General features: G+C 60.8%; 1 protein-coding gene across 10 annotated transcripts in view; it reads right to left on the bottom strand.

The window, feature by feature from the left end:
• CACNA1G (calcium voltage-gated channel subunit alpha1 G) overlaps positions 1-25,548 on the bottom strand; it is a 61,494-nt gene that overhangs the window by 13,432 nt on the left and 22,514 nt on the right. For 2 of the 10 annotated variants that reach the window (XM_042915491.1, XM_042915488.1), the window contains exons 10-26: positions 19,086-19,237; positions 18,209-18,394; positions 17,994-18,108; positions 17,738-17,893; positions 14,820-14,888; positions 13,244-13,328; positions 12,962-13,155; positions 11,759-12,190; positions 10,741-10,841; positions 10,428-10,551; positions 8,718-8,786; positions 8,383-8,567; positions 7,346-7,472; positions 5,690-5,815; positions 4,972-5,061; positions 4,229-4,421; positions 2,259-2,312 (exon numbers count right to left, since the gene is read on the bottom strand). In XM_042915491.1, coding sequence (XP_042771425.1) covers positions 2,259-2,312; positions 4,229-4,421; positions 4,972-5,061; positions 5,690-5,815; positions 7,346-7,472; positions 8,383-8,567; positions 8,718-8,786; positions 10,428-10,551; positions 10,741-10,841; positions 11,759-12,190; positions 12,962-13,155; positions 13,244-13,328; positions 14,820-14,888; positions 17,738-17,893; positions 17,994-18,108; positions 18,209-18,394; positions 19,086-19,237 — 2,458 coding nt within the window. Of the gene's footprint in view, positions 1-2,258; positions 2,313-4,207; positions 4,422-4,971; positions 5,062-5,689; positions 5,816-7,345; positions 7,473-8,382; positions 8,568-8,717; positions 8,787-10,427; positions 10,552-10,740; positions 10,842-11,758; positions 12,191-12,961; positions 13,156-13,243; positions 13,329-14,819; positions 14,889-17,737; positions 17,894-17,993; positions 18,109-18,208; positions 18,395-19,085; positions 19,238-25,548 lie in introns of all 10 variants that reach the window. The other 8 variants (XM_042915489.1, XM_042915487.1, XM_042915497.1 and 5 more) reach the window with 5 other exon arrangements.

The following is a 25,548-nucleotide window of genomic DNA, read 5'->3' on the forward strand; positions in this document are numbered from 1 at the left end:
GTGGCTGAGGGGAGCGGTCACCCGATCAGCCGGTGGCCCCAGTCCCTCCCTTCGCCTGGAAGCTGGGCTGGACCCAGGTGCCCGGTCAGGCCCATTCCCCTGATGATCGAGGACGCTTCCCTTCTGCCTTTCCCTGGGGTCTGGCTGGCCCCCTCCTCTGGGAGCAGCACAGAGCGAGAGCGGCGCTGGCCGGGAGGTGTGGTGCATGGGGGTTTGATTCCAGCTGCCCCAGACTAGGGGCATCACACAGTTGGCTAGACCAAGCACCGTCCCCTGGCAACTGATTGAAAATGCGGACGTTCAGGTCCTGCCCCAGACCGCTCCATGAGAATTTCTAGGGCGGTGCTCAAGCATCTGTGTTTTAGTACGTTCTCCAGGTGATTCTTACACGCACGGAAGTTTGAAAAGCTCTACCAGCGACCACACAGAACACCAGGTTTGGGAAAGAGGGATGGGGGGTGATCTGAGCCCCTATTAAGGGTCTCTGAGTCTTCATTACCAGCTGGAAAGGTAAGACACGCTATTGTCATCAGGGTATATGCCTGTAGGTGCCAACGGGCGCATGGCGGAATGTGACTGGAATGGGGGTGCAGCGTGAAGGTAACAAAGGTATTGGGCATCGAATGGGTGTGTTGGGAGGAACTCTGGGCCCAAGAGGGTCTGAGCGTGTTAATTCCTGGTGGAGAAGACTCTGTGGGCCAGCCCCAGGCCAGGACAGTGTTGGGGTAAATGTGTATGTGTGGACACTTCGGCCTGCAGGCCAGGTGACCCCGTAAGGGAAAACCTGTAGGGTACTTCCTCCCGCCCTCCCTCACCCCTAACACATCAGGAATTCGCAGTACAGCCTGACACAGAGACATGGGACCCAGGCAAATAGTTACGAATTGGCAAGAGCCTCCTGAGCGCCCAGACAGAGGGTCTCTCAATGACAAATACCATAGCTTGGCATCATGGGGACAGGAGACATCAACCCTCAAGGATGGCCTCCCAAAACAAGGCTCAGGGGGTCCCTGAGCCCCCACAGATCAGGTAGCCCAGCACCCAGAGGGCAGCGTCTGCCGGGGTCTGGCGTCTGGGGGAGCACAGAATAGTGGAGAAAGTCCCAGCCCAGCGGTTCCCAGCCTGAAGTCTCAAGTCCTCTGCAGCCTGAGAAGGCAGCCACATGGGGGTCCTTAACGTTCTTTTCAATATTTCCAAAAGCGTAAAAGAAATCATACATAGGCCTGTGTTAAGGCCCCATGGACTAATTTGATGGCAAAATGGTCTTTCTTTGCTACCGTTGAGTGTGAAACCCTCTGCAGCTCAGAAGCTCTGGTTAGCAATTAGATGTGCCTCTGATTAGTAAAAACAGCGAAAAAAAGTCATTACTGAAGGTGCTTGTAACTTCAAAGACAGTCTCTTAAAATGTGGGATCTGCTGGAGGACGTGATGAGGGGTGCCCTTGAGGACGAACAGGTTGGGAACCACCTGGGGAAGACATCAGAGGGTGTGACAAGGCCCCGCGGCCTGTCACAGGGTCTCCGAGCCTCTGACCCTCTGTCGAGGGCCCGTGTTGGGGGAGGCAGCGGCCAGAGGACCAGGGGAGGGAGAGCAGGACCAAAGCCATCCCGGCGGGGGCAGGTGGGGGGTGGGGCACGGCTCTCAAAGACAAAGACCCAATTCACTCCCAAATCTTTGGCTTTTAGGGGCCAGAAGCTTGTGGCCAACTCAGGCCTCAGATACCCCATCCTGCTGTTCGTAGGGATGACGTGGCCACCGCGATTACTTGACTCTTAATGAGTCTGTTCAATTATTCATCGTTACATTTTTAAAACAAATCCTTTCCCTCTCTGCTCCTCTCATCCTGCTTTGCTTGGATCAAAGTCTTCCCTTCAGACAAAAGGAGACGGGCGAGATTTGCAGCTCTAATAATCGAACGGTGTGACAGGGAAGAGGAGCGGGACCGGGCAGCAGGGGGCTGGGCGGCTCGGCCCTTGGAAGCCTTGCGGGAGAAGGAGGGTCCGCCACGAGGGGTCAGAGGAAGGGGCGTGCAAGGCCCTCAGCCCCCGGCCGGTGTAGCACAGGCCTATAGGATGACGCAGAGCCCGGCGGCGCCCCGGGGACCCTCACTCCCTCGCCCCAAGAGGATGGAATCAATGAGCCACGGAGGGGGGGGAAGCAAAGAGGACATCCCAGCACGCATGAGGCGGGCCTGGGGGCAGGTACGGCTTGACTGCCCCCGGGCCTCGCCCTGGAACCCACAACCCCAGACGCAGTACCTGGCGCCGCGCTGGAGGAGCTGCCGGAAGCATTTACATCGTCCAGCATTAGATCTAAAAGAACGAAACACGACATTGGTCACTGGCCGGACCAGCTGGGCTGGGCAGGGCCCCCTAGAAGCAGCTCGCTCCCCCTTGGCTCCAACCCTCACTCCGCCTATGAATGGGGTGTGCTGAGCATGGCTGGCTGGTCCTGAGTGTCCAGCCCCAAGCTCCGGGCCCAGGGCACTTGAGGAAGATGAGCAATCGGGCCAGCCCATAGGGGTCACAGGGGCAGAGGGCCGGAGGCACGGCGAGGGGCAGGCAGCCCGTCATCAGAACAGACGTCCACTCCTACCCGTGACTCGGCCTCAGCACCACCTGAGATAGCTACAGACCCCAGAAGGGGAGCCAGCTGGTCAGGCAGGACCACAAGTGCCTCCTGCCAAAAGAATTCCATGTGCAGATGCCCTGCCGAGAAGGCAGACTGCAAGGAGGGGTGGGGCCGATGGAGCAGGGGTGGGAGCGTGGCTGCTGGGGGTGGTGTGCCAGCTCAGCCTCAGGCATCCACACGGAGAGCCCAGCGGGGGCCCTACCCCAGAGCTGAGCGAGGGGCCTGGGGCACGGGCGTTGAGGACGTGGGACGTGGAGAACCGTACCACCCACCGCTGCCCGGAGGCCAGTATCTCCTCGCCTCCGGTCCTGAGCAGCCCCCACCTCCCCTCGCACAGGGAGCTTTGGCTCTGTCCCTCCCCTGCCCGCCCCCCCCCCACACCCCCTCCCCTCGCTCCAGGTGTCCCTCCCAGGTAGCAGGAGATAGAGCCACGGGGAGAGTGGAGGGGGGGTGGCACCACAGCCCCTAACCCATTTGGTAGTACTCACATTTCAACAAACCAAAGGGAAAGCTCAGAGCACTGCACACATCTTACTGGCGTAAGGAAGGCGGTGTGTGAAAGGAAGGGTGCAGAGAAGGGAACCCCGCAGACCAAACAGAGACAGACACACAAAGGCTTAGAGAAACCCACACAGAAAGACACTCAGCGAGACGTGGGCAGTGACTGAGAGAGAGAGTCACAGAGATTACTGAGTACCAGACAGACGGACAGGAACCCTGCAGACAGGGAGACAGGTGCAGACACACCTGGAGAAACAAAGGGGCTCCCGCGCCCGTTACTTCTCTGGAATCCTTCCCGGAATCTGTGTCTTTCCCCTTAGTCTTGGCCCACCCCTGGCGTAAGAGCACGAGGAGGGATCGGATGGGGGCCTCCCCCAGCCCAAGCCAAGAGATGTTGGAGGTCACAGGTGAGGGGGCTGAGGGGTCGAAGGCTTAGAGTCCCTATAACTTCAGACCTTCCCTGAGCCAGGAGAGATTTTTCACGCCCCGCCCCCGCCCCAGGCTTGGCCCAAAAAAAAAAAAAAAAAAAAAAAAAAAAGACAGCCAGGAAGCCAGGGACTTTTGTTGGAGATGAGGAGAGAGTGGGTCTGGGGTTCTCTCATGCTGCTTGTGCATTTGTAGTTTCTGCCGAGGCCTTGCTCAGCAGCTACAGACACTAGGCAGGCACAGGGTCAAGGTGCTCGCTCCCCAACCTTGGAGCAGACCCATCTGGCACCTGGGCCAATCCCTGGGTCTCTGGGCGAGCGACAAAGTAGGGTGATCCTTATCCTGCAAGGCTCCCCTGAGGGACGAGCTGGCAGAGGTCATGCATCAGCTTCGACCTGGCATCTCGTCTGAGGAGTACGATGCTGAGACCTGGGGAGCCCCCCAGGGTGGGGGGTTGCTCCCCTCCCCCACGGGGCCGAATTGGTCTGCTTCATGCGTGCTCTAAAGGCTGACATGCTCTTGAGGGGAAGGAGGTGAGGAGGGGGCGGTGGGAGCATCTTCTCCCTGCCCCCAGCCCCAGCCCCTGGTCCCCTGCAGTCACAAGGCCAAGGTCAAGCACGACTCAGAGAGATGTGGAAAGACTACCGACCAGCCATCTGCTTCTCCTTACTCCTTCTCTTTTTCTCCAGTCTCCGCAGACGCTTCTCCTCCCGCCGCCGGGCCTCCTCCTCCTCCTGGTGCTGCCGACACTTGTGGAAATTCTCCACCACCACGCCCACAAACATGTTCAGGACAAAGAAGGCCACAATGAGCAGGAACGAGATGAAGTATAGCAGCATCCAGGGGTTGTGGTTCATGATGGGCTGGTGGGGATCAGGAAGGACAGGTGGAGGCATCAGGCAGGGATACGTCAGACCTGACTGTCTCAGGTGCCACCCCACAGCCCGGGTTCCTTAAGACAAGGTCTGCAAACTTGGTTAGCTACAGGGCCCCAGCAGGTGCTGCGAATGAATGGGAGGGGTGGGGACTGTGGCAAAGTAGAGAGTAGATGTTCTACCCCAAAGAGGCACTGGCTGCTGGGTTCCAGGTTAACTCCTGCCCTGAGGCAGTGCAAGCCCTATGTTCCCAGATCTCCAGACTTCTGAGCAGGCCCAACTCTGGATTTTCACATGAAATCCACCAATTTTTAAATGTTTGCTACTAATTCAAAGAAGTGTAAACATGTTGCAATCCAATACAACACGCCCAGATATGGCCCTCAGGCTACTGGTCAAATCCTCAGCTAATGGGGTGATGCCTCTTTGATGGAATTTGCCAATCAGCCTTGCCCTCTTTCTGTCCCGTGCCTGCATCCCATCATGCCTTGTTGAGTGACCCGAGCCCAAAGATGGATCCTGCCCACCTCAGCCCTACCTGTTGGTCCACACCCACGGCATCCAGCCCGTCGTACATGATGTCCACCCAGCCATCTTTGGAGGCCAGCACGAACAGGGACATCAGGGCCTTGGGGCGGGGCGGGGGGGGGGGGAGGAGAAACCACGTGAAACCTAAGATGTATGGCTAAACCACCCACCACCTGTCCCCAAAGCACCTCATGGCAGCAGCTCAGGGGACCCTAGCCTTTCAGAGGTCAGGCCTAATCACACTCTGGGCCCTAGAAGAACTCTCTGTCCCGGGGCTCCATGGCTGGTATGAAGCCAAAGAAGCCATGGAAGACGATCAAGCCCTCTGACCTCAGCCAGGAGGAGCCAGAGACACCAGAGCCCTGGAAAATCCAGAGAGCAAAACCAGGCTGGGTCTGGGAAACAAACCAGCAAGAGGGAGTGAGCCATTTCATTTTCGACATTTCTCCATTTTTCCAAATATGGAGTAAGCAAAGGCAGTATCTCGAGAATATAGATGTGGCCGGTCCCATGCTCAGCAAATCCACACATCATTTCATCGCACCCTTAACGACAAACCCCCGAAGAAATACCATTATGTCCCATTAGCCAGTTGATGAAGCTGAGGCCCTGGCAAGTCAGTTGCCCTGCGTGCATCACTACGCATGCGCCCGTGTCCCCTCCAGACTCCTGCTACTACCCCTGCCCCCACCCCCACCCCCACGCCCACCCCGGAGCACGGAGCTCACCTGGCCGAGGTTGTCAAAGTTGTACTTGTGCCGGACCCACCGGTAACTGGCCTCAGCACAGTCCGATTTGTTGGTGATGTTCCTGGTGTCCTCGCCCTGGCACACGAAGAACTTCCCTTTGAAGAGCTGGGCACAAACATCCCCAGAGACAGAGCGAAGTGAGCTGTGGCCATGGGAACTCACCAGCCCTTCCTCCCCCACACAAGCCCCGGGGCCAAAGAGCTCTGGGCACACCCTGAGTGAGGACAGGGTGCTCAACCAAGTCAGGGAGACACTGACAGAAGCCTCCCCCGCAGGCGCCCCTTCCTCTGGGCTCCTGGGAGCAGAGGCCTTAGAGGAGAAAAGGTCATCGGGGCAGGTGCTGAGGAAGGCTGGCAGGAGGGGAATAGTTATTTATTTTCTACAAAGGGTGAAGCCAGGGATTTTCCAAGAGGGGTCCGTGGACCAGCAAACAGCAGCGGCTGGGAACACGCTAGGAATGCAGATTCTCAGGCCCACCCCAGACCCGCTGAACCAGATACTCTGGGGGAGGGGGCCTGGTTTAATGGTGGGGGCAGGCTAGGTATTATAGACTCCACTTTACAGATGAGGAACACTGAGGCTCAGAGGAGTAAATTCACTCACTAAGGTTGAATGTAGGTGGCAGAAAGGGGGCTTGAACGCAGGTATTTCTGACTGGAAAGCTCACCCTCACTCCAGAACACATCTGGCTATGACTGTGGGTGGGCAAGGGATGGGAGGGTCAGGAGGACCAGGGGGTCTGGGCAAGCCACTCAGGATGGACCTACATCCACTGGAAAAGCCCAGGACCAGGCTCACGAGGGTTGCCTCTGCTCACCCAGGCCGGCTGGAAGCGAGGGAAGGGGAAGGGGCACCACACAGCTTTGGTGAGTGTACCCCAGCCCGGTCCCTGGGGCTAGAGAATTCTAGGAAACCGGGAACAGCCCTCTCCCGGGGGCAAAGAGGACACTCCAGGAAGCCAAAGGACAGGAATGGGGGGTGGGGGGCGGTAGCCACCCAGGAGTTCCCCTGCTTGCCCCGACAGCCAGCTGTCTACCCTAAAGCTGAAACAGCTGGAGCCAGGGGGTTCTGGAAGACTGGGGTGGAGGCAAAGCCAGTTTCCTCCCTGGGCCGGAGGCCAAGTTTCCCCCAGCAGCCCCCACTTCCTGCCTCGTCTGGGGTCTGCACCCTCCTGCCTGCCAGCTCACCGCCGCTAACCTGGCCCAGCTGTCTGGGCCCTGGATCCCCAGGCCTGGCCTGCGGCCCACTCGGCTCAAGCAGGGAAGGAGGGGAGGGGATCCCGGAGCAGACTGGGCCAGGACAGCGTCTGCGCTCCAGAGTGCGGCGTGTGAGGGGGGCAGGGGGGGGCGGCAAGGGCAGTGCTCCAGCTACCACAGGTCAGCAGCCTCTCTGAGGCCCTCATCCCTTTGGGAACCTCTTCTAGGCTCCTAGTTTTCTGCAAAAACACCCAGGAGGCAAAGGGGCCTGAGGCCTAGGGCCTCGAGGGAAGTGTCCCTGTTTTTTCCTTTCTGGAATAAAGATGGCAGCTGCAGCTCGAGTCTCAGCTGCTTGGAGTCTCAGACTCGGAGTCTTCCTCCAAGAGGAAGGCCACTCCTCAGGTTCCCACTGACACCTGGCCCCCAGACCCCCACAAACCTGCACCCCCAGGATGCCAAAGATGATGAAGAAGGCACAACAGATGACCACGATGTTGCCAATGGGCTTCAGCGAGGACATCAGCGTTTCCACTACCAGCTTCAGCCCCTGGGCCCGGCTAATGACCCTGGGGAGGGGGGGGGTGGGAATAAGACGGGTTCCCTCAGCTCCGACGCTCCCTTGTCCCTTGCCCTGCTGCTCCCCCACCCCCACCCCCCATCTGGGCTCACGGGTCCCCCATCTTGGACTCTGGCTTCCTGGGCAGTTCTCTTTTCACAAGATCCCCGCCATGGGGACTCCCACCTCTAATGTCTCAAAACAGGATGCAGACACCCCCACCTCCCCCATCTTCCCTTCCACTCCCAGATCTCCAAGCATCACCTGATGGGGCTGGGGAGGGGACTCAACCCAAGGGAGGTGTTACCCAGGGATGCAGTGTGTCGTGGGGACAGGGAGGTTGACTTGCCGGGATCATGGAGGGTGCACGCAAGGAGGGGAAGGGGGTGGGAGGTGGATTATCACAGCCAGGGAGGCATCACTAGTCTGTCAGTGCGGTCCGCGTCCATGGAAAGTTCTGACAGCGGGGTGGAGGGTGATTGAGGGAGGGTTTCCTGAGGAAGCAGATTCCCTGCTAGAGGCGTTACCTGCTGGGTGGTCCCTGAGAGGCGTGTGAAGGTGTGTGAAGGGGGGGGAAGGAGTCTGTTACCTCACCGGGGAGGATGGTCATCCCTGATGTTACCACCCCAGGCACAGCTCCAGCTGAAGGATACGAGGGCCCTGCCTGTGGCCTCTTATATTGTGCCCAGCACAAGGTCAGGGGCATGGTAGCCCTGAGCAGTATGTCACGTGGGGAGTATGTCATGTGGAGGGGGCGTGCCCAAGGTGGGGGGGAAACTCCTGGGGCCATGGTTTGAGCCCAGTGGTGACATGGTTCCCCGTGGGGGGTCAGAGGCAGGAAGCAGGGGCACGTGGGGCTCTCGCTCCATCAGGGAGTTGTTGGAGGCGTCCCTGAGGAGGACGCACGGCCGGGGGCTCACCTGAGTGGGCGCAGGGTCCGCAGCAGCCTCAGCACCCTCAACATGCCCAGGATCTTGGTGCCGCTGTCGGAGACCATGGATACCAGGATGTCGATGATGGAGATGAGCACCAGTAGCCCGTCGAGAACGTTCCAGCTGCTACGCAGGTACGCCTGCTCCCCGAAGCACCAGCCCAGCGCTACCACCTGGGGACGCCCGCTGCATCACTGTGGCCGCCGCCTCCCTGCGGTCCCCAGGCCTGCCCTCTGATTGTGGTCAATCTCTCCAATCCCCTCCCACCACCAACCCGGCCCTGGGAACCAGACAGCCCCAGAGCAACACCGACCCCCCATCACCTTCACGGTCATCTCTGCCAGAAAGACTGCGGTAAAGATGTAATTGGAGAGGGTCAGGAAGATGCGTTCCTGCAAGAGACAGCAGGTGGGTGTTGCCCACTAGGACCTCCTTTCATGAGCCAGGGCTGCTCTGCACACAGAAGCCAGGAACTGCCTCCGACGTTTGATTCAGGACAATGACTCCCACCTTCCCCAACAAGGCAGACAATCTCCTCTTCCCAGAATCCTCCTCCCTCTCTCTGTCTCTCTGTCTCTGTCTCTGTCTCTCTCTCTCTCACACATACACACACAGAGCCAGTGCCAGGCCCCCTGACTCTCAGCTCTGGACGGTCTCACCCCTGCCCTGGAACAGCACAGCCTCCCACCCCCGCCCCCGGAATGGCCTGGAAGGGGAAACGTTCCCCCAACAATTCTCATCTGAGCCCCATATCTCAGGCCTATCCTGATTCCCTTCTTAAAACTGGGGCAGGGTTTACCTTGATCTCTGACCCCCCTCATCCTACTCTCCGCCCTTCTGCCTGCACTTGTTTTCCTGCTGTGTGGCCCAGAAATGGAGCCACAGGGCAAGCGAGGCTGTACATCCCTGAAGGCGACCCGTGTCCCCTGATATCTGTAGGTTGAGTCCCTCCCTGGGTGGCCGAGAGAGGGCTGGAGAGGCCTGGAGAGGCAGCGCGCAGAGCATGAGAGTCAGGGAGAGCAAGAAACAGAGAAAGGGAAAGAGAGAAGCGGGGAAGCAGGGGAGGAACTGAGGGGAAGATGTGGTGACAATGACAGAGGGCCCTGCAGCGAGACCTTGGGCAGAAGGCCGACCAGGGGCCTATGTGACCAGCTGCCCTCGCTCCACCCTGCACGAGCCCCAGGGGTGGGGATCTCCTCACCCACCTATTTCAGGCCTGCCCTCCATTCAAAAGGGTCTCTCCCTCCCCACCCGGGCCTGGCTGGAGCCCACCCTAATGAAAAACAAAGCACAGCAACACCGAAATCTGAACGGCGGTGTGGGAGGAGGGGGGGAGGGGTGGGGGGGCCACTCCAAGCAAGTGCGGCAAGATGTCATGAGGGGCCACCGTTGTCTGGGGCGGGGACTATGATGCCCGGGTGGGGGGAGACAGCCGCCAGAACAACTTGCACCCATTCTGAAGAGGTCAGGCCCCTGGGAGCAGGTCCAGATACGCAGGCCTCTGGCACTTCTTCTCCTTCGGAGCGGGCCTAGCAGGTTCACAGCCAAGCAGAAGTGACCAATGTCCCCCCTGAAAACCTACGTGTTTGTGATCTGGCCGGACCCAGAGGAGCAAAGGGCAGCTCCCTCTCCCCTACTCTGCACTGCCCATGGGGGAGGCTAGGCAGGACGTCTCCCCCAGCAGCGCACAGGTCGTGGGCAAAACCGAGCCCCTTTGCAGGAAGCAGGGGCAGCAAGACACTCAGCCCCGCCGGGGCCAGTCTGCTGCTCCCATCACGCTGACACTCGCCGACTCACACCCAGCTGGGCCCCACAAGTGCCTGGCTCATGAGAACGTGCTGTCTGCAAATAGCCAGGATGCAACGGGGCTCACTTTTCACCCAGGTAAGGAGCAGGGCCCCACTCCCCGAGCTGGGCTGGTGCATCACAGGAGGGAAATGGAGGCAGAGGCAGGAGAAGGACACAGGAGGCAAGCCTGGGTACCAGTTGCAAGGGAAGCCTACAGCCACCAAGTTTAGTCTTTGGTGACTCACAGCGCTGTGGGGGTCGATCTTGGGACGCTCCATGGCGATGGTGATGCAGTTGAGGAAGATGATGACAAGGACCACATGGTCGAACATCTTGTGGGTGATGATTCGGTGACAGAAGAGGCGGAACCTGTTCGGAGACGAGCAAAGGCTGGGCAGGAGGCAGGCCGGGCAGCGGGGCGCGGCCTTGCCTCCTCGGGGCCCTCCCAGCCCGAGGCCCCTCTCTCACGTGCCCTCAGGCCAGGACACTTCTAGCGTCCCCCAGGGTGGTGTCGCGGGATAGTTCCCCAGGAGGAGAGGTCAGGGATCCCCTGCTCACCTTGACTGAGGAGAGAAGACATAGGCGGACCAGGAGTCTCGCTCCCGGCAGCAGGCGGGCAGCCGGGCTCGGATCCACACTCTCATCCGCTCCCCTCTGCTCTGTAGAAGGACCACAGGACTGGTGTGCGGGGCCGGGACCCTCAAGTTCCCCACGCCCTACCCCTTGTCTGCAGCAACATGGCCTCCACTCCCTGCCCAGCCCTTCACACTGGGCCCAGTCCTCAGCCCCGCTTCTCTTCCTTTATTCCTCAGACCCCCAGTCTCCCTCTAAGCCCCCTCTGGTCCCCTGAGCATGCCTCGCTCCGTGCATCTCCTGTCTCCTCCCCTGCACGCCCCCCTCCCCCCAGGCTCTCTGCGCTTATGTCTCTGCCTCCAGCCTCCAGCCCAGCCCCGAAGGCCCTCCTTGCTTCCCTCCCCGCTGGGCTTGGGAGCTGCATCAATTATCAAACATTGTACCCATCACAGCTGTCTGTTCAAAGACACACCTGGCGGGAGGAGACCCTGGCCCCTTCTCCTCACGCGCTAACCCTGAGGTCCTAGATCCACGTGCCCATCCCCCAGGGTTAGAGGTGGTGGTGGTGTGGAGGCCGGGGGAGGGGTGAATGGGTAAGGACGGGCGGGCGTGAAGTCAAGACTTGTGATAAGGTCGAGATGAGAGAGGGGGAGACAGGGGAGGGCATCAGTTTGGAGGGATGAGTTATGGGTATTTCTGAGTCACTGGGGGAGGGCCATGAAAGATTCATACGCATCTGCCCGAAACCATTCATATCCACCAAGGACCGCAGCCCCGCATGTGACGAGGATCTGGGGCTCGGCAGGGCGGGCATAGGGAGAAAAAAGGGGCTGTTTGGAGCTCCGCTTCAGGGCCGGCACCCCTTGAGACCCCTCGGGCGTGACGGTAACTCCCTGAAAGCCACGGAACCGGGAGCGGGGCGTCCAGCCCAGCGCCAGGTCAGGCATTGCCCCCCTCGCTCAAGGTCAGGTGTGAGAAGTCACCGCGCCCGCAGGGGCCTCACCAGGTTGCCCTCGTCGTCGCCATCGTCCCCATCCAGTGGGGGGGCGTCGGGCCGCTGGGCCCGGGCCAGGCGCCCCGAGGCCGACTTGCCATTGCAGTCCTGGTGCTCGGAGGCCGAGCTGCGGCCACTGGCTGTGCGGTGCAGCCCGGGCACCTGCAGCGTGTCCGGCAGGTCAAAGGAGCTCTTGGCCTCCCGCTCCAGGGAGCCCCTGTGGCGACGGTCGCTGCCCGCCGGGCTGGCTCTCTCCTCTTCCGAGCTCTCGTCCTCGTCCTGGCTCTCCCGGCCCTCGCCCGACAGCAGGGAGCGCCGTTCCCCACTCGGGCTCCTTCGCTTCAGGCTGGGGGCTCGGCCCAGGCTGTTCCGGCTGGAGCGCCTGCTGGTCCAGCTGCTTGCCGCGCTCCAGGGGCTGTGCGGAGAGCTGCGGGCGCTCGGCTGGGGGTGGGGGTGAGCCAGGGAGAGGGCGGTCTCAACCAGGACCCCGCAGCCCTGCACCCCACCCCCCACAGGCACCCTGTCTCCTGTGAGCCTCCTCGGCGCCGTATCAGGAGTCGAGGTGTAAGCGGGAGCCGTGGACCAGACGCCTGGGTTCAGATTACTCACTCCCACCAGCTGGGTGACCCTGGGCAAGTGACTAAACCTCTCTGTGCCTCAGTTCCTCATCTGGAGAAGAGCTACGACACGAGTACCTATTCCTCATGTAGCTGACTGGCCGTATAAAGTGACGGCAGGCGCGCGGGCCCCGACGCCGACTCCTGGATTAAACTTCTGGCTCTGTCACCGGCTCACTGCCGAGCTTCCCACCAATCAGTTTGGCAAGCTAAGACCCGGGGCCCCATCTGTCAAGTGGGGATAATAATGAGACCTACCTCATGGGGCTGCTCTGGTACAGAATCAGTAACTGCACGGGGTTTGCTATTATGATGAAGTATTAAGGAGAGAAGGACCTCCCCTATCTTATAGCAGAGGCTCAGAGGTTGAGTTTCACCCAAGGGCAGTTAAGGAACACAAGAATAGGATTAGAACACTGCTCTTTCTCCCCCCAAGGCCAGAGCTCTGCACCTGCCTGCATTACTAGCCCTACTGACCTCCCGGGGGCTTGTCCAACCTAGGGCTCAGAGGCCTTGGGCCTCTCCGCCCCCATCCTCTCTTCCCTCCTGACCTCTGCGCACGTCCCACCGTAGGGCACCCGTGTGCACCCCATACCGGTGACTTCATCTCATGGGCCGCCCCTGGCTCAGCAGACCCGCTGCTGCTGGTGCGGCGGGAGGCGGGGCCCAGCGCCTCGGCCAGGCCAGTGCTGGAACTCTTGGGGAGCGACATGGGCGTGGCGGCCGTGTGGATGATAAGAGGCGGCAGCAGGTTCTTCCGCAGCTCTGGGTGCTCTCCCAGGGACACCACTGCCGGGGGAGTGAGAGAAGGAGAGACCCTGAGTCCACTCAAGGCTGGCCCAGGGCCAGGGCCCGCACCCCCAGGATAGATACTCACAGGCCAGGCGCTTCTTCCTGTCCCCGTCACCATCCAGGCTGGGTGAGAAGAAATCGGGCTCTGACTCGGACTTGGTGGCATCTCCCTAGGGTGGGGGTGGGGGGGTGGGCAGCAGGCTATTAGAGACCTGGCCCGGCAGGGTCTAGTGGACTGGACTGAGGCCTCCCTGTCTCCACAAGCATACACCACATATAGGCTATGGGAACCAGCAACCACGGCACGAGGCATGCACTGGCACAGGCCACACCATCCAGGCGTGGGGCCCAGAGCTCCCCAGGGCCCCCGACACCTCTGCCTCCCACCTGCCACACCTCAGAGAAGGCCACAGCTAACCCCATAGCCCACGGCACAACCAGCCTGGCGGGGACTGGCTCCGGGAAGGGCTGAGGGGAGAGGGGAACAGCCGGGCAGGCGGGTGGGCGGGTGGCATAGGCCAAAGGGAGCTGGGGACCTGAGTGAAATGGTCACTAGAGCCTAAATTCCCAAGGCCATTTGTGCCCTCTGCTTTCCCTCCATGGCTGCCCTCCCCTGAGCCGCAGACCTGAGGACCCCAGAAGGAAATTGAAAGACCCCAGACAGAGCAGCTCAGCCCAAGGAGAACACTTCAGGCCCTCTGCTTCTTCCCCTCGTCTTTCCCAAGACCCCACCCCGTCCCCTGGCCCCATTTTTACCTCTGTCCCTGTCTCTGGGGTACTTTTTTCTTCCTTCTTAGCAGGTCAGTGGGTTCCCCAGTAATTACACACTTCTCCTTAAGAAGTTATTAAGAAATACTTGATTGCTACTTTTGATAAGGGCATAAAATTGCGTAATTGGCATCTCAGGGGATCATTTTCATTAACTCAGTTTACATCCCTAACGAGGCCTTTAATTATCGAGTGGGATCTCCAGGGGGCCGCTCGGGATGCACAGCACTGTGGGGTCCCGCGGGAACCCCGGCCTTGGCCCGAATTCCAGGGCCAGCGCAGGAAACAGTGGAGCACGGGCTCGGTGTGGAGGCCAGAGTGGGGGCAGGCCCCCAAATGCCTGCTGGACCTCCCAGGTGGCCAGGGGGCCAGAGACTCGGAAGTGGGTTTAAAAATCTGGGACCTTCTGGCAAGAGGCACCCCACCCTCACATCCTCCAAAGACTTGTCCTGAGCTGAGGCAGCTTGTGGGGGTCTCCAATAGGGGCTCAGGGCAAGGGGGAGGGGAGAGAGATGGGGAAGCGCAGTCTGCGGCCACGATCCCGAGACTCGGACTCCTCGGGGACCTCAGTGTAGGCACCCACACGCGGTGGACCACACACGTGCACACAGAGATTCTAAGTCCCTTCCTTCTCCCGCCCCTCTACTGGTCCAGCGGGGGACGGGAACAGTGCCCTTGGCAGGGTGGTGGGGGCAGAGGCAAGGAGGCCCCTCCTCTCCATGTCCTCAGGGGGAAGGGACTTAAAATCGAAGCAAACCTCACGACACCAATGACCACCACAGCTACCACAGTTGCACAGCGGCTGAGCGTGAACACGAGCACAGAGACACGGAGGTGGAGGGGGCACAGGGCATGGGGAGCGGGGGCATGCCGACTCATGATCGCGTACCTACCCCCTGGGAGTCGACAGGCAGCTGAATACAGCTTAACTGTCCACTCGCATCTTCCCGTTTGCTGATTTCCTACAGGGAGACGGGGAGGCAGGGGACGGGCGCTGGTCACAGGTGCTCGGCTTTCAAACATCAGCAGTGTCAAAAGAGGACGAAGAAAAGGATGGCACAAACCCAACAGGGGTGGAAGGGGGACGAGACACTGGGGGTAGGGGAGGAGGAGAAAGGGGACAGACGGCCTTCCAGAATTCAACCACAGGCCCTCGGGCCCGAATGAATCTGAAGGGTGAGGGCAGAGGCCATGAAGGTGGGGGTAAAGGGCAGGCAAGGAGATCGAGCCCCCCAGTAATCCTAATAATGACAGCTACGATGCACAAGGGGCATGCCAGCCGCCCGGAAACTGCTTTAGTCACACCAGCTCGCCTCTCGCAAGGCGGGAAGGAAGTCACTCGTGTCACCATAAAGGAGGCAGCTGAGGTTTGGAGAAGCTAAGACAGCTGTCCCCAGGCACGCAGAGAGTCAGAGGTCCACCTGGGCCTTGCACCTGAGTCTCCAGCTCACCTTGTACTGGCCCCGCACTGGCAGCGGGCTTGGGGATGGGCAGGGAGGCGGGGAAGGAGGAGGGCATGAGCCAGAGGCCGGGAGGAGGCTGTGGGCCGGGAGCTGCAGCGGGGCTCCCCACTCCCATACGCCCAGCCTGCGTCCCCCAGAATCAGACCGGGTCCAGCTGCTCCCACTGGGATGGGATGTGACAAGTAACACTGGGATGACAGCTATGATGTTGTTTAATACCAATTAATGGCCTCACACAGGGCCTGCTGTCTGCTCATTTAATTAAGTGTGTGCATGACAAATACACAGGGATTCAGGATGCTGCCCCCTGCACGTAGGCAAATGGGCAGCCGAGCCAGCCCCGTCTCCTGGGCCTCCTCCCTCTGACCTCTTGGCAAGGTGGCCAGGCCAGCTGGGGCTACCCTGGAGCCCTCCTGCTACTGACGACCAACAACTTCCTCGCAGAGGGGGGCTGCCTCTTTTGTAAAAGAGCGGGCCATCACAACAGCAACAACCAGCCTCTCCTCCCAGAATGTGGGGCTTCCTCAGAGCCACATGTGCAACACCCCCCCCCCCCTCGCCTTAAAACTCTGTACAAGACAGGGCAGGTGCTTCTGGAGGTATCCAGGTCACCGGCCTGGCTTGACCAGCCCTCCCCTCCCCCACCTAGGTGTTGGCCCACGACACACAGGACAGTGGGCGGCTGGTCCAGCCCCTCCCGTGGGCACTTCAGGGCCAGGCTGCCGCCCACCCCCATGGAGGGGGGTTGATCTGGAAATCCTTTCTCCATCCCAGCCCCAACCTGAAGCATCAAACTCTGAGACTCTTGCCACTGGGCACCTGTGCCCTGCAGGTTGAGGCGGCCGTGGCCCCAGGCCCTAGCTGACCCCTCGGGCTGGGGCAGCCATAGGCCCCCGGCAAGGCCAGAGTGACCTGTCTTCCTTCCCAACAGCAGACATCGCCGCTGCCTAGCAACCAGGCCAGCTCAGCAGCATTCAATTTAACAAGGTGTTTGCTGAAAGGGCCGGCGGTGGGGAGGGGGCTGTCTGCACCGGGCACCTCCAGGGCTGCTGAGACGACCGAACGGCCAGCTGAGGGGAGGGGAATAGGCTCGGGGTGTTTTCCATATCCCCTGGAGGAGTTCCTCGGGGATTTTTCTGAGGACATCTTAGCCGCCAGGAGCAGTGGTTTGCAAGGGGCGGCGGGACCCCCGTCCCTGCTCAGCAGTTCTTCCCACCGGCTAAGAGCGGTGGGTGTCCACGGAGACCCTGGCTCTTACGGGAGCATGGTGTCACCCCTGAACTTTTCAGGCCCCGGGGAACCCCCAATGAAGTGCCTCGTCCCTCGGCACAAGAGGCCCGGCCATCACCAGAGGCAGGGCCGGCCTCCCCCACCAGCTGCCCTCGCTGCCACCCAGTGGGAGGAAATGCGATAATGGATAAGTACAGAATGTGCACGGCCGGCAGGCAGCCGGAGAGGGCCGGTGTGGGACAGAGGCACCCGCACCCCACCAGCCCAGCCGGCCTACGGGGAACGGCCCTCCCTCGCGAAGGCTGGGAAAGAGTCGGAAAATAGATTTTTGTTTTTCCACCGTGTGCCGAGTATTTATAGACCAGGCCGCAGCGGGAGTTTCCATCCGGGTCACCCGGAGAGAACTGGACCAAGAGCTTCTCTGCGCCCAACCTGGAGCATTTCTAGGTTGGGTCAACCTGCCTGTAAAAGACGCCTGGACTGGAGGCTGGGCTGGGCCCGGAGCTCGGGGGACGGGCGGGGGGGAGCTGAGGGACAGGAACGATGTACGGCCCTCCAGGCAGGTGCTGAGCCCTGGCACAGCCAGGGCAGGATCGATGCAAATCAATATGAATGGATGACGCCGCCTGTGACGGAGGTGATGGAGCCTGGGCTGGAAATAGGACGCTCGTCTCTGCCACGCCTGCAGCTAATTGGGTTCATTTCTCACCCTGGGCAGCTTAGCCCTGCTTGGAACCTGGTGGCATCTTCATCAGTTTAGCCGGAGCTTGGATGATTTGCCCCCACCCCTCGGCTCAGAGGGGTCCCCTCTGGATGTCCCCGAGAGCACCCGCACTCGGGATCCAACTGGCACCGTGTGCCAACACTTATCCAGCTCTCCGGGGAAGAATCTGGCTGACCTTGATGCGGAAGCCCACTCAGGAGCTAGTGGGCCCAGGGATCCCCCACAACCGCCCTGTCTCCCCGGTGCTGAGGGGCTGCCCGAGACCCAGGACCTTCCACCCCAAGTCCCCCAGCCTGGCCTGATGGGCACTTTCTGCGAGACCTCCCCGGCCACCATGGCTCAAGCCAGGCAGCCGACTCCTCCCGGAACTGGACTGCTGTGGGCAGGGGGTTACCTCCGCCTGGAAGCCCTCCACCAGAATGGCGACGAGCAGATTAAAGAGCACGTAGTTGCCGAAGGTCATGAGGGCAATGAAATAAAGAGCAGCCCAGGACGACGTGGAGGCCATTCCATTGTAGAGTACCTTGTTCCAGTCCTCCTGGGTCAGGATCTGTGGGCAGAGGCTGGGGGTCAGGGCCTTCACCGGGGGTGCCCCGCCCCGCCCTCCCCCCTCCCCCCCCCCGTCCACCCCTGCCTGGTTACCCTGGCACCTGAAAGACGGTGACGATGGCCCAGAGCAGGGAGTCAAAATTCTTCCGGTCCGGCAGCGTGTCCCCGTCCCGCTCAGATGCAAATTTGCAGCCGAAGAGATGCATGCCCAGGATGCTGAAGACACAGGAGCCGGGAGATGGGGGGCAGGGGCGGGGGCACCCCCTGCCCCTCAGGCCCTCCTCCCAGCCGGCGCGGAGGCCGCCCCTGCCCTCACCTGAAGATGAAGATGAAGAGCATGAGCAGCATGCAGAAGGTGGCCACGTTGTCCATGGTCTTCATGAGCACCACCAGCTGTCGCTGCAGCGCCGGCAGGAAGCGCACCAGCTTCAGCACCCGCATCAGGCGGAAGGTCCGCAGCACCGACAGGCCACCCCCCTGCTGGCCCACGATCTCCCACACGCTGCAAGGAGGGCGGGGAGCCTGAGCCCCTGCGTGCTCGCCCTCCCGCCACCCCTCCCTCTGAGAGGGCCTGGAAAAGCCGGCCCAGCGCCAGGGCGCGGGGCACAGGCGGGAACCTCCGAGACGGGTGTAGGTGACAGCTCTGGCCCTCTCCACGCCCTCCTCTCTCCAGGCCGGAGATCACCTCCTGGCAGCGGACAGCCCTCTCCCACATTCCGGCCCATGCAACAGCGTCAAGTTAGGGAATATTTGCTTTGTTCCCTTCTAATGAAATCTAAAGCCGGTTCCAAAAAGAAATAAGGCAGTTCTCCTGGCCCCAGGCCTAGGGGGACGGAGCACTTTCCCAGGGTCTGGGAAACCCTAAAGCAAGTCGAGGGTGTCTGAGATGGTTTCCAAGCACTTTGCTGGCCGGGCCTCACACCCCCTTCAGCTCCTCTGCAAAGCCAGCTGCCCAGTCCTCACTCGCCCCAGGGCCCACATGGGCTCAAGGGCAAGAAGCAGAAGTGGGGAGAGGAGACTGCACAGCGGGTCACCCCCCCCCCACCCCGCACCGCGGAAGTGGCAGGGCCTGCGGGGGTCAGTGGGGCCTGACTCCAGACCCCTCCACCCCAGAGGAACAGGCTGCCTGGCTTCTCGTCCAAGCCACCCCACAGGCATTCCTCAGGCGACAGGCAGTGGAGGGGCCGCCATACCTGATGACGACGATGACGCCATCGAAGATGTTGTAGGGGTTCTTGATGTAGCCAAAGGGACCATACACGAGCAGCTTCAGCAGCATCTCCAGGGCAAAGAGGCTGGTGAAGACGATGTTGCTGATTTCCAGGGCGTTGGTGAGCTCCTCGGGCTGGAGGGCAGGGTGGGGTATGAAGCAGCCGAGGCTCACCCCTGAGCCCCTCACCCCTGCCGTCCCTAGCGGAGGCCACCGGCAGAGAAGCAGCAGGAATAGCAAGGTGGGGGGTAGGCGGGGCGGGGGGCGGGCAGTGGTGATGCTGGATGGACTCTCCAGAGGAGGGCTCACCCCCAAATGGCCCATGAGGAAATGCACTCGGGGGCAGCTGCCACGCCAAATCTCAGCCCCGGGTCTCAGAGCCTGGGACCGCAGGCTCGCGGGAAGCCTGTATAATAGGTTCTGCCCACCGCCTGCGAGGAGGTCCGAGACCCTTCTTGTCCTGTGCTGCCCGGTCAGCTCAGCAGGCTGTGGCCAGCGGCGCAGTGAGGCTGGCCAATGTCACAGGGCGACCGCCAAGGCCTCACACGCATACCCAGACACACAGCCACACGCAAAGTCACACGTGCTCTACAATTACTCTGTGGATTTGGCAGCCTTCTCCCGGACAACTGTTGGCTAACGTTGCTTTCTTCCAGACACAGGCACACACGGCACACCCCCGCACACCGTGCACACAAACACACGAACGAGCACGCGCGCGCGCACGTACGCCCGCAGGCACACGCAAACGTGCTGGTGGGCAGAAAGGAGGTGACCGAGCAGGTTGTCGCAGACGAGGAGGACCTGGGGCTGCCCCCCGAGACTGCGATGCCCGGGTTCATTGCCAGCCCATCCTGTCCACTCGCTGTGTGACCTTCAGCAAGATTCTCAACCTCTCTGGCCAAATGTAAAACACTGGCGGTAATCACTTTTATGCTTCCAGCCAGGGTCCGGGATTGGGATCGAGGACCCATCCTAGAGAGGTCGTCAGAAAATAATGAAAAACGTCTGCCACTCCAGCTCACTCGTCGCCTCCCTCCCTCCCTTCCATCAAAATTAAGCATCTACTGTATGCCTAGCAATACATCAGGTATGAAAGGAGCCGCAAAAACATGCCGACTATTCTCCCTGCCTCCCAGGAGCCCAGAGTCTCTCTGGAAACAGGTCGTACACAAAACAGCTGAGTAACCACAAGAGGCCTTAGATACTTAGATGCCAAAATAAATTATCCCGACGGTAAATCCAAGAGTCCAGGGGAGAGATGGTGAGGGAGGAACTAAGGCTGGGAAAGCCTTAGTCAGGAAGCAGCGTTTGCAATGAGCTCTGAAGGGTAAGGTCTCTCCAGGGAAAGGGGCGTGGAAGGCGTCACAGGGCGAAGCACGAGGAATGAACTGTGTTTGGGGAGAAAGAGAGTGGCAGGGCTGAGCTGAGGGCTGGAGATGCAGGGTGAGGTATGATTGGCTCAGTGGAGCTCAATGCCTACCTAATGGGGTGTCTTGATCGCCCCAAAGCCTTCGTTTCAAAACAGCTCAAGAAGTTTCAGTTAAAATAAACAACCAGATGAAGCTCTCAGTCCATCAGACACCTCCCCCTGTTTACCCAGCTGCCTCCTCTGGCTGGCTGCCCAGGTAGGTCACCCAAGCACGGAAGCAGGCCTGGGCACCCACCAAATGTATCCTGATGGCCTGACTTTGTGTGGCCAGCCTGGGTAGGGGGTGGGGAGACCTGGAAGGAAGGGCCTTCTGGCTGGCAGGTGAGGGGTGTTTGGGGGTCAATAGCTACTCAGGAGGAGAGAAGCTCTCGGCCTGTGCACAGATTCTTTCCGAAGGCAGGCCTGGGGGGCCGGGCCAGGGTCAGCAGGCAGGGCCGAGAGCCAGCCGTCCAGAGAGTGGGTGGCTGGTACAGGGCCGGTGTGGCAAGGAGCCCATTGGCCCAGTAGATCCCGAGCAAGTCCTTGCTCCCCAGACGGCAAATGGGGGCAGGAAAGGACACTGCCACCTGACCTAGTGAATGGGGTCACAGAGAGACAGGATCTTGGGCCCCTCCAGCATTAGCATAGTGCAGGTGGCGGGGAAGGGGTCATCGTCAGGACAGGTAAAGCTCGGGGCTCAGATCCCTCCTGACTAAGTGGATCCCCTCTCGGCATCCCGAGTCCAGTCTGCCAGGGACCAGGCTCAGTGAGCCTGCCTCCCTGTCACTCTGCCACCTGCCCAGCTGTCCAGCTGGATTGCATAAAGGTGATGGGCACAGGTGCAATGCCTTGAGGGTCCCCAGGCTCACCCTGCGTCTCACCTCATGCTATCCACATAACTGCCCTGGCACCCTCACTTCAGATAAGAGCCAAAAGGTCAAGAGATGGTGAATGACGGGTTCAAAGTCACGGGGCAGGGAGAATCAGGGAGTGGGACCCAATCCCATTTCATTCGGATTCTGATAACACGAGGCAGCAGTCAGGGGCCAAACCCACCCCAGGTGACAGCAAGACGCCCGTGAATCCAGACACACTGAATTCATAACACGCCTTCTAAAGTCTACAAAACCGTATTTCGCATGAACTTAACGTATGAATAAAGAACACGCTGATTCGAAGGCACAGCTGAGGTACAGCTTACAATGGGTGAATTTTATGGCATATACATGATACCTCAAAAAACGCTGCCAAAAATAAAAATTAATAAACCTTTTTTTTAAAAAAAAGTGGCTGAAAGCACAGTAGCTTTTGGCCTCTTGCATCGACTCCATTAGTGAATCTTAAAAGTACGACCAGCACAGGGCATGTGGAGGGGGGTATTTCCAGAATTCCCTGATGTCATTCAAGGTGGGGTGCAATGGTCTATACCCGATGGCTCATGGCTTGTGGACACCTGCACACCGGCCGAGAGCCTCAATGGAAAGGTGGTACAGGGCTCCCCTGAGGTCCTGGTTGAGGGGAGCAGGCAGCAAAGGCTGGACCCCCCCCCCCCTCATGCCTCCAGGCAGCTGGACAGGAACAGCAGGTGAAAAGGAAAAGCCGGCACTGTCCCTCAGCCTGCCCTCTCTCTCCTGGGCAGTCTCACGGCACACACCCCCGGGCAATGCCTATTTGCTCCCAGGGCCCCGGAATCCCCCCGTGATCCATGGGAAAAGGCACTCCTCCCCAGACAGGTCAGCCCAAGTTACTAAATCGGAGGCTGGGAACGTTCTGCAAACACAGGCAGGACGCAGGATGAGGATACAGAGACACAATCTTAGCAACACGGTTGCCCCAGGGACCAGAGCCGTGATCACAGCCACTGCAGCTGCAAAGGGGCGGGGAGGGAGCCAACTTCTGCCAGTATCTCCCCGGGGCGGTGCGCTGGCTACCCCGTCCCTCCCAGGGTTTCATTTCCTCCCTGCCTCCTTAGATAGCCGGGGAAACTGAGGCTCCAAGAGGTGTGGTGACTTGGTGGAGGTCACACCGCTGGCTCAGGAAGCCCCCCCCCCCCCCCCCCCCCCCCCCGCCACCAGGTGGGCACCAGCCCCCCTCGCGACTCTCTCCTGCTGCCAGGAAGTCCTTTCTCAGGTCTCAATCCTCCCTCAAGATGCCAAGGCCCAGCGGGGGGCTGCAGTGAGTTGAGGCCAGGCAGCCTCTCCCACACAGGGGCCCCGGGCTCTTCTTTGGGAAGATGCTAACTGCAAACGCCCCACCTCCTAACACTTCCCCTCCCCTCAGCCTGTCCTCTTGGAGCAAGTATAGCCCCCCCCCCAACAAGCTCCCTGATACTTCTCGGCACCAGGATCCCCTGAAAGCATCAGGTCTCACCTCCATCAGCCAACCCTTAACGGGCCCACAGCGTGCAGAACACTGGTGATCAAAACATGGGGTGGAACCAGAGTGTGGGAGGTCGGCCAACCCTGAGACTTTCTGCCTGTGTGACCTTGGGCAGGTCCCTTAGCCCCTCTGATCCCCAGTGGCCTTCGCCATTAAACAGGGTAGCATCACCTCATGGCAGAACTGCTCTGCAGAACAGAGGCGCTAAAGACCATGAAAACACCCGGCCCAGAGCCACGCTCAGGCAGCCCCGCGGGCACTGACGGTGGACGCGGGCTTCACACACGGCAGGACGGAATGCCTGCAAGGCCGCACGAAGCCCCATGCTGGGGGCAGACACCAGGAGCACCCCGGGAGCTCAAGCCCAGCTGAGGCCGGGGAGGAAGGGGCGGAAGGAGAACCCCATGGAGGGCACCCCCAGCTGAGGATTGTAGGAGCAAAGATGCAGAGGAAGGAATGCATGGGGACAGGGACAGAGAATCAAGTGCTTCTCCGGGGTCAGAGCGGGGGAGGGGTCCGTGGAGGAGACGGCTGCAAGGCTGGCAGGGCCCAGGCAGGATGGCCTTGAACTCTGTCCCACCACTGGGGCTGGACTCGCCTCTGCCCGCGATGCTGCCACTGGGGCTTCTGGGGGGAGGAAAGAGATGTGCAGAGTGGTGTATTAAGAAGATTAATCTGGCTGCGGTGGTGGCAGCATGCTGACGGCTTGGAGAGATGGAGAGACGGAGACCAATTAGGGGGATGCTGCAGAGGCCCAGGCAGGAGGCCCAGGAGCGGCTCCGGCACACGGGGACGGCGAGAGGAGTGGGCGAGCCGGGAGACAGCTGGGCAGAGGCTCGTACGAGTCACCCCAGACCTGCCCCAGCGCCACCCCACCCCCATCTCCTCCGCTCCCAACAGCTCCACTGACCTGAAATCTCTGCTCCTTGGTTCACTTCACCTCTGCTTTTGACAGTCCTGCCCGCTGTACCCCCTCCCCCAACCCAGGATGGGGGAATCCAGGCAGGCCACAGCGATGGGGCAAGGGTCACTGGCATCTCTTGCCTCCTCCTCCTCCAAGGAGGGGTGTGGGAAGTCAGGAGCCACCTGGATGGCAGGTGGTTTCAAGCAAAGCCCACGGGCTTCACCATATCGATCACCACCTTGCTCTTCTCAGACCTCCGGGAGCTCTCCAGCTTGGAACTTTGCCTCTCTGGGCCAATCCCCTTGCGGCCCCTCATGCCCACTGGGCCCACTGCTGGGTGTCACTGTGCCCCAGAACCCCGTATCCAGGGGTGGCTCCAGCCCCTCCCCACAATCTCCTACCAGCGCCCAGAAGTCACCTCCAGGAAACACACCAGCAAAGCAGGCACACGGCACTCACAGTGTGCTCCCAGCTGGGACACAGCCAAGCCAAAGCCCCTGAGACTCCAGATTCTGGAGCTGGGGCCCCTGCCCCTCACCTGCCAGGACACCCTCTCAGCCTGGAGCCCGGGGCGGACCATTTCAAGGCTGCCTTCCTGCCGCAGACCTCAGAGCGCCCCTGCCGGGCCGGCCCCAGTCCAGGTAAGACCCCACCCCCTCCGCTTCTGCTGCGGCCATCGAATTGTTGAGCGGTGCTGTCACGAGCCTGTGCTGACTGGACAGGGCAATGCCAGCTGGGGGCCTCACGGCAGCTCTGTACCTTCCCTCACCCTCCTCTGCTGCTGGGGCTCCGTCTCTCCCCACCTAGAGCTGTTCCAAACCTTCTCCCTCTCCTCGCCCCGCCTCGTCCCCACTCTCAGCCTGGCCTCTCCCCGCCCCCCCCCCCCCACCGGCTCCGCTCCCCTCCCCACAAACAGCTCTGTGACGCACAGCACAGCCGGCTCTTCTCTCCTCCCCTCCTCCACCTGCACCTGCACCTCCCTCCACACACACCCCACGTCCCCAGGGCCCTGTTCACGTATCCCCTGTTCCCTCACTCCCCCAGTCTCCTTTCCTGGGCTCAGAGCAGAAACCCCCATGTGAGTGCAGGCCTAGTCCCCCCAAACCCCAGCTCTGTCTAGACTCTCTTCCAAATCCCTCTCTCAGGGGATGCCAGGACAGCACCAGGGCCTGCTGTCGGCCCCACCTGCCAGCGCCCGTGCCCCCTCCTGCCCTCCTAGGGCTCCTCTCCCGTCCCCTTTCTCTGCTCAGAGTTCAGTCAGAACCCACTCCCTCCTCTTGCCCCCCAGCTCCCGACTCCCACCGCCGCAGCCCCCTCCCACCCGGCTGTCACTGGGGTGTGGACGACACTAAACAATCTCCCTCCAAGCCCTTGGCTCCTCACCCAGAGAGCCAACCTGCCTGATAGCGTTCCCGGGATGGCCGGCCTCCAGCTCAAATGCAGCGCTCCAAAACAAACCCTCCCACCCCCTCCATCAAACCTGCCCCTTCCCGGACGGCCAGCTCCATCACCCTCCAGAATTCTGTCTTGGCGCCTGGGAGTTATCTAGGATTCCTGTGGGCCCTCATCCCTCCAGCAGCAGGTGCCGGCCCCCGCCCCCTTGTCCTTTCCACCACCACCATACTTGGGGCCCTCGCTGCCTCTGGTCTGAAGGACAGAAATAGCCTCTGGGCCTCTCCCTCGACCCAGCCCGCACCCACTGGAATCTCTGGCTTCCTTCAACACAGCTGGGCTCACATCACTCCTGCTCAG

This window comes from Panthera leo, chromosome E1 (genome assembly GCF_018350215.1).
Source record: "Panthera leo isolate Ple1 chromosome E1, P.leo_Ple1_pat1.1, whole genome shotgun sequence".
In the NCBI taxonomy this organism is placed as follows: domain Eukaryota; kingdom Metazoa; phylum Chordata; class Mammalia; order Carnivora; family Felidae; genus Panthera; species Panthera leo.